At 35.8% G+C, this 8333-nt stretch overlaps 1 protein-coding gene across 1 annotated transcript; it reads left to right on the forward strand.

Annotated features, from left to right (window-relative positions):
- Positions 1 to 4745: 4745 nt before the first annotated feature.
- On the forward strand, positions 4746 to 6464 carry LOC132309287 (zinc finger BED domain-containing protein RICESLEEPER 2-like). Its single transcript, XM_059807606.1, has 2 exons — positions 4746 to 5095; positions 5225 to 6464. The coding sequence occupies exons 1-2, from the start codon at positions 4746 to 4748 to the stop codon at positions 6462 to 6464; spliced, it is 1590 nt and encodes a 529-aa protein (XP_059663589.1).
- Positions 6465 to 8333: the final 1869 nt, after the last annotated feature.

Consider the following 8333-nt stretch of genomic DNA (forward strand, 5'->3'; position numbering starts at 1 on the left):
GACGTCACAACTTCAAATACTCGTTTCTCCCTCGTCCGGACTCCAAATTGAATGAACTTTTTTTTGAACTTGACTAATTTTTCACTGTCTTTCAAATGGTGTACTTAGTTGTACCCAGATCTTTCTGAATAATTACCAGTTTACCCTTTTTGCTTTAAGTGCTCGTTTTTCTTCGTCATGCCGTTTCTCCTTTGTTCGGACTCTAAATCATGCGATTCTTGAGTCTATCTTGATTAGTTTTTCGTTGTCCTTCTAGCAGTGTGCTCGGTGGAGCTCGAGTCCATAGTTTTCAGAAATGACTATTTTGCCCCTGGGGGCTTATTTGTCATATTTTCGATCTTTTGCTTCCGCATCAGTTCTCATTAAGTTCCACGACCTCATGGAAGGTCACTTTGACTTCTTAGAGTCTTGTTTACTATTTTCACTTCCGCATTTGGATCCGTTATCGGGTCAATCTTCTGTTCTTCACAGGACGTACTGGTTTGAAAAACCAGGGTCGTTACACCCAGCGCATAGCTTGTATACATGCTTCAACTGTAAAAATTCAGACAAATGATCCTTGCAGTTAAGACTTATAGCTCGCCAATGGTTTATGTAGTCAACCACAAGCTTGTCCTTCATTTGTTTAGTGTTAGTAAACTCTAATATGCTCACTATTTGCGAGTACTGTAGAAGCGGTTGAGAAATTCTCACTCCATTTGCTCCCAACTGTCAATACCTCCAGCTTTGAGGTCAGTGTACCAATCAAATGCATTCCCTTTGATGGAACGAATGAATTGCTTGACAAGGAGATCTCCGTCTGTACCAACATTGCCGCAAGTTTCCACGAAGTGTGCGACATGTTGCTTGGGATTGCCTTTTCCGTTAAACTGTTGAAGCTTTAGAGGTTGATACCCAATTGGCATTTTTAAGCTATCAATTCTTTTTGTGTAAGGATTTGAGTACATGTGAGCACTTTAAAGGATGCCACTGTATTTTTTTCTCACACAATTCACTATTATGTCTTGAAGTTGTTGGATAAAAGTGTGGCGATGGAGGCAACTTCAATTACTTGGTTGGCAGACATGTTATTTTGATTATCAATTGGAGTGATCTCTGGTATAGAATCAGAAGGATGAATTTGACCTTTGCTTAACTCAACAATGTGGTCACGCAATTTTAACCTTTCTATCAGCGAGGCAATTTTCAGATCTTGCTCATTGAGAGTTTGTCATAGTATTTTAATTACATAGGCCATACTCGTCAATTAATCTTCAAGCAAGGTAGTACTGGTTATCATGACTGACACAGTGACTACGTCAGAGAAGGTATTTGGCTTTAGGTGGACCAGCCTTGAGCTTAAACTTGTGACTGGAGCAACCTTTGAGGTTGTAGGAACCTTCAATTCCTTGCCCCAGCGAGGTGAATGCAGTATGAGTTTGAATTTTTACTTTGACAGATATGGCGGAATCGACTTTCATCGTATCGTGTTATCTTTTGGTAGGAACGAATGCTTTGACTACACTCCACATCATTGAACTTGCAAAGATGTTTGTGCCACTTAACGAAGTTGCAACCTTCTTGCCACCTTTTGTCGTGGTATTGATGTTGTTCGTCATAACTGCGGTGTCCTTGAGGGTATTCTTGTTTTTCATCTGAATCTTGTTGGAAGTCGTAAATTCTGACGATGAGAATTTGATGTAGGAGAAGAGATGAGAGACAAAAGAGGTCCCACCGGGCGTGCTAGAAATTTATATTCGTATCTACAAATTAAAAGAACGAAATATGGGACAAATAATAAGTTATTAATTTATAAAAATTCAAATACAATCCTCTAAGGTATTCTTTACAAAAGAAAGAAAGTATCCTCTGATTCAATTTCCTTCGTTGGTTGGATCCAAAGGCTGATGGAGCTTCATCTTGAATCAGACTGTTGACAATCTTCTTCAAGTATTTGTACTTGAGGAGGACCACTGATGATTTCTAATCAAAGGCTAATGAAGGTTGATCTCAAACAGTGTTGTTTGGTGATTCTTCAAACTTATTGAATCGCAGAGAAAGAACGGCACGATTTTGGATGTGCTTATTATTCTTCGTCTTCAGAGAATTTGTTGAATTTGTGGAAGAACAACATGGCTTTGGTTGTGCTTGTTACTCTTTTTCTTCAAGGCTTAGGCTTGAGTGTTAGGGATGAATGTCTGCAGAAATTCTGTATTTTACTCTGGAATTCTATACTTCTGAGCCTCTGAATTTTTGCACCCTTCCTCATTTCTCTATGCCTTCATTTATAGGCTTCTTGGATTAATAGGATAATGTCATGTTCCTCTCTTGATAAGGACATAATTATAACTGGGCCGGGCCTATTTTTCTATGATAATTATCCATAAAAAAATAATTATTCCAAATATATTTTATTAAAAATAATTATCTTTTTATTCAATCACTTAGGCTGGGCTAATTAAATAATTTAAGTTGACCAAGTTTGGGCCAATAAAATAATCTAATTTAACATGAAACCCATATTTGATGGGTCAATTTGTTAAAACAAAAGCCTGTGAAAATTTAGTGTCTACATGCATATCAAATAATTAAGTTATTATTCAAGGATGAATCTATTAAATCCTAGCTCAGTAGGGGGCAATTGGCACCATTGATTTTTTTTTTTCTTCTTCTTATTATTATTTTTTAGTTGAATGGGTAAACTTGTATAAATAAAATAAAAATATGTACACAATCCATGCAAATGGACACATTAGGCCCTAGGAACACTCACCCAGGGCAACAACAGGTTATAACTGATGAGCGCTGTATATTGCATATTTGAGCCCCTAAATATACGTATGTTAGGAACTTAAATGATACTTTATCCAATTTTATACTGATTTATGTTTATTTCGTGTTTGTAGGTACTTTCCAAAAGAAATGGTTAAAACTGAGACTTTAAGATGAAAAGACTAATATCAAAGTTTACAGAATTTGCATTTGAATTTTGATCGGTGAACTGGATTTGTCAAGGGGTATGCACTCATTGAATATGAGACCTTTGGAGTTACACAGAGTCGTTGCCGGTCATTCAAAATAAGCCAAGAGTCAAAATGGTGAAAATTGGAAAAATTCAAGTGTCAAAGCTCGAGCCTTAGTTCCATGGTCCGAGCTCAACAGAAAGAAACAAGAAAATCCATTAAGGCAGCAAAGTTTGAGCTTTGAATTCCAGAGCTCGAGCCCAATCTTAGGGTGCTCGAGTCTTTGCCTAAAAGCTCGAGCACATTAGGCGTCGGAATGTGAAAAGTTATTTTAGAAAAACCATGCTTAAGGATGGCAAATTCCCCATCCCCGTAGGGGCCCCGCCCTGCCCCGTTTATAGCGGGGATGGGGATCCTTTTAGGTAAACGGGGATGGGGATGGGGATAAATAATGAAAACCCGCCGGGGGCAGAGATGGGGTAAACCCGCCCTGATTAAATATAAAATTACTAATATACCCTTATATATAATAAATTATTACTTAAATTAGATTTAGTATATTTATGAACATTTTGTCTAACCCTAACCTTAGCCACTTCGTTTCTTTCTCTCGTCTTAGAGAAAGAATCTGAACAAGTGACCACAACGGCAGAGCTTGACACCCACTCTGTCAATTTGTCATCCTCCCTCAAACACCGGCGTCATCAGATCATCACTCAAGTCACCGACTCACCGACGTCCAGTAAGTTATTTTGGTTACTCTGTTAGGTGTTAAGATCTCTTTGTTTCTCGGATTTACTAGGTCTTATGTGCTTCTGCTATTGCTAATCTATATTTAACTGTTTATCTCCTACTTCCTCTTTAAGCCATAAGCTTTTTTTTCGGAGTTCCTAAGATGGGATTCATCGCGTGACTCGCGTCAACGATGTGCTCTCTGCGGGATCTTCTAATTCTTCTTCTTGGATTTTCGCTGTAGGTTCTTGCAATTTATTAATTTTTGTTTGTTTTGAACCTTTTGGACCTCAATTTTGTGGGGTTTTCTTCTTTGTTTTCAGTTGGTAATTACTTGTGTTGATTGTTGTTTTGTAATTTTATTGAAAGTTTCATGTACCCTCTATTTAGTTGCTGGAAAAATAGAGGAAGGAAAAAGTAAAAGGAAAATTTTAAGGGTTAACATCTATTACTGTATGTTTTCTGGAAAAAAAAAAAAAAAAAAAGCCCAACTTAGCAAAATTTTTGTGTCAGATTTAATTGTTTTGATCACTTAAGTGAACCCAACCTAGCAAAATTGTTGTCTTTTGCAAGTATTTTCTTATGATTTTCATTACTTAAAAACTTGGGCCATTTGCTCTTTCAAAAGTGTTTGTTAGCTTCATCTTTGGAATAAAAAAGTTAGATTGATTGTTGTTTTTTATTTTTATCTTCAGCATAGTAACTTTAGAGATGTCAAATGGAGAATCCCAACCTCAAAATAATGTTGTAGATCCTTTAACAAATGTTGTTTCATCATCAGCTACGGTTCCTACTTCACTAGGAACCCCTGATGAGACAATTATTTCTTCAGAGAGAAAAAGAAAATTGACATCAGTAGTTTGGAATGCTTTTTCAAAGAAAACAATTAATGGTGTGTAATATGGTATTTGCAACCATTGTAAGGCAAGGTTGAAAGCACCAAGTAATTATGGAACCAAGAGCCTGCATGACCATATGAAAATTTGCAAGAAACGAAAGAGAAATGGTGACTTCAGACAATTTTTTTTGCAATCCAATATTATAAAGAATCAAGGCACTAGTGAAGCACAAATGGAATACTGTAATTTTGTATTTGATCAAAATGTCTCACGACATGAGCTTGCTTGCATGATCATAGTACATGAGTATCCACTTTCCATGGTCAACCATTCTCGTTTTCGAAAGTTTGCTAATAGTCTTCAACCTTTGTTTAATATGGTTTCCCGAAACACAATCAAGGGTGACATTTTAAAGATATATGATTCTGAGAAGGCTAAAACAAGCAAATTTATGGAGGAGCTTAATGGTAGAGTTGCCATTACTTCAGATATGTGGACTTGTAATCACTCAAAGAAAGGTTTTATAGCGGTAACAACTCACTTTATTGACGATTCATGGAAATTGCAACGAAGAATTTCAAGGTAAATTTATTATATGCATTATTTCTATCTATTAGAAATATATTGTATACTTAGTTTATGTGCAAACAAATGCGAGTATGTATTATTTGTTTATTAATGATGCATATATTTTTATTTTACTATGTTTAGGTTTATGTATGTGCTTGCTTCACATAATAAGGAAATTCTTACAGAAGTGCTTATTAATACCATGTTAGATTGGAATATTAAAAGAAAGTTGAGTACCATTACCTTGGATAATTGCACCACAAATGATGCCATGATTGGTAGTCTCTTAGACAAGATTGATTCAAGTACACTCTTACTTGAGGGGAAGGTTCTTTACATGAGATGTTGTGCACATATCCTGAATTTAATTGTGAAAGATGGGTTAGAAGTAATGGGGGATGGGATTGAAAGAATCCGTGATAGTGTATATTTTTGGATAGCAACTCCGGGTAGGATTGAAATTTTTTTAGAATCGGCTTGCCAATTAAAGATTCCATGTAATAAAAAGCTATGCTTGGATTGTAAAACTCGTTGGAACTCTACATATCTTGTGCTTCAAGTTGCTTTAATATATAAAGATGTGTTCCCAAGGTTGGAAATACATGAGAGGCTTTACACTGAAATGCCAACTATTGAAGATTGGGAAAGGGAGAAAGAAATTTGTGCAAAGCTAAAATTATTTTATTCTACTACGGAGTTGTTTTCTGGATCTAATTATCCTACTTCAAATGGCTATTTTCAAAAAAATTTTGAAATTAGAGTTGCATTGTCTAGTTGGCTTGAAAGCCCACTTGAGATCATTAGAATGGTGGCAGCAAAAATGATGGTGAAATTTCTGAAATATTGGGATGTTTGTTATGAGGTGATGGCAATGGCGGTGGTGTTAAATCTACGATACAAAATGAAATTGGTTGAATATTATTTTCCTAAAATTTATGGTGGTGAAGCATTAGATAAAATTGAAAAGGTTCGACAAAGTTGTTATGATTTAGTTTGTGAGTACCAAAGCAAAGCAATCTCAAATGTAAATAGTGCAGGGAGTTCATATTCTAATATTCCTTCTTCAGTTGAAGATGTGAATTTTGAGGAGGATGATGATCTCTCAAAGTTTGATTTGTTTGTGAACATGAGTTCAAGTAATGTGCCAGCAAAGAGTGAGCTGGATTTTTACTTGGATGAAAATGTGTTGCCTAGAACAGCTACTTTTGATGTCTTATGTTGGTGGAAGACAAATGGAATTAAGTTTCCTACTTTGCAAAAGATTGCTAGGGACATCTTAGCTATCCCCGTGTCTACAGTATCATTTGAGGCTGTTTTTAGTCCACATCGTAGCAGAAAGCATCCGACTACTTTGGAGGCTTTGATGTGTGCCCAAAGTTAGTTATTGAGTGAAGAAGATGGTAATTAATTCTAAAAATTATGTTATAAAATTATTTTATTTATTTAATAGCTATCTAAAATATTTTGTTTTGTTTTTTAGGAGCTCGTGCATACTTAAACCCATCCAATGCCAATATATTTTGCGATTGTGATGATGAATGATGATTCTTCAAAATATGATGTTTTGAACTAAGGTATTATTTTATTTTTATTTTTATTTTTTTGTTAGCAATATATTTTATTCTTGCTGCTGGAACAATTTATTTTCAACAACAACAACAACCAAAAAAAAAAAATTGTATCTTAGATAAATAACTGACAACAGATCTTGACTCTCTAGCTCTTAACAACTCAGGCCATACAAACTTGCTTTTTTGAAGTGACTCTCTCCAGCTCTTAACAACTCAGGACATGCAAACTTGCCTTTTTGAAGTAACTCTCCAGCTCTTAACAACTGAGGACATGCAAACTTGCTTTTTTGAAGTTACTGTCCAGCTCTAACAACTCAGGACATACAAACTTGCTTGTTTGAAGTGACTGTCCAGCTCTAACAACTAAGGACACGCAAACTTGCTTTTTTGAAGTGATGCATGGATGACTTAATATATTTGGAACTTTTTTTGTTTTAGCTACTTTTGTTCCATTTAGTCAAGGTTGATGTTTGTTTGGAATGATATATTTTTGTTTTTTGGAAATCTGTAATTCTATCTGGCATCTTTGACCTTATTTAAACTCTGGTAATTTTGTTGCATTTAGTATGAGTTTATGCTTCCAGAATCTAAAGAAAAGTGAAATTTTGTGTCAAATGTTAACTTAGATGAATTGGATCAGTTTGAGTGCCAGCCATCTTAAGCTCATTTAAAAATGTATTGCTTGGTTTAGTTTTTTGGAACAACTTTCAAATAGAACTATAATAAGTGTTCTTTAAATTTTGTTCTTTTTCTAACTTAATTTTTTAGAAACATTAAATTTTGTGCTATAGCAATGGGGCCGGGACCGTGGCGGGGCGGGGACGGGGATCAAGTGTCGAGGGCGGAGGCGGGTATGGGGATTTTGGCAAAATTCATCGAGGATGGGGATGGGGAATGCAATCCCCGCCCCACCCCGCCCCGTTGCCATCCCTAGCCATGCTTCCAAGACCTTGTGCCAAGACTCAAGGGATTGAGTACTGTTCCGCAAAGCTCGAGCCCACAGCCAAGAAGTTTGAGCTCCAAACCTAGGGCTTGAACACCATGAAGGAAAGATCAAACACTGTTAAAAGAAGAAATCCAAAAATATTCCAAGTGTTGATGAAAAAGATGCTTTGAAAAAAATTTGAAGAAATTTGGCCCTTTACCTGAAAGCTCGAGCCCTGTTCCAAAAAGCTCGAGCCTAAGCTTCTAAGCTCAAGCTCTTAATGACAAATCAGAATTTTTATATGCAGGATTTGTCTTGATTAAGTCCTTTTTCATCCAATATGGGCCTAGATGACATCAGAATACCTAAAAGTCCATCAGAACCCTAATAGAAGTTAATTCTTCTATAAAAGAAGGCACAAGACCATAGAAAAACTCTCTCGATTTATTCTGAATCCTCTCATATTGTGGTGGTGGCTTTTAGGATTTCTGTAGTGCTAGAAGGTGAAGATCACAACAACACAAATGATATCTTGCGGCGTCATAAGTAGCTAATTCCTCTCTTAGGGCATTGATGTAACCTGATCTAAGTACTATGGTTTGATTGTTTTAACTTTGGAAATTTAAAGATTTATATATTTTGATTGCATGATTATGAGCAATTGAGTCACATCAATTGGTATTTTAAAGAAATAATAGTTTTTGAGTAATTATTACCTTGTCTTAGATATAATTGTTCTTAAATTATTCTCAAC

The sequence above is a fragment of the Cornus florida genome, unplaced genomic scaffold (assembly GCF_030987335.1).
Source record: "Cornus florida cultivar Cherokee Brave unplaced genomic scaffold, ASM3098733v1 CherokeeBrave_3.0.0_Hap2_Chr05, whole genome shotgun sequence".
Taxonomy (NCBI): domain Eukaryota; kingdom Viridiplantae; phylum Streptophyta; class Magnoliopsida; order Cornales; family Cornaceae; genus Cornus; species Cornus florida.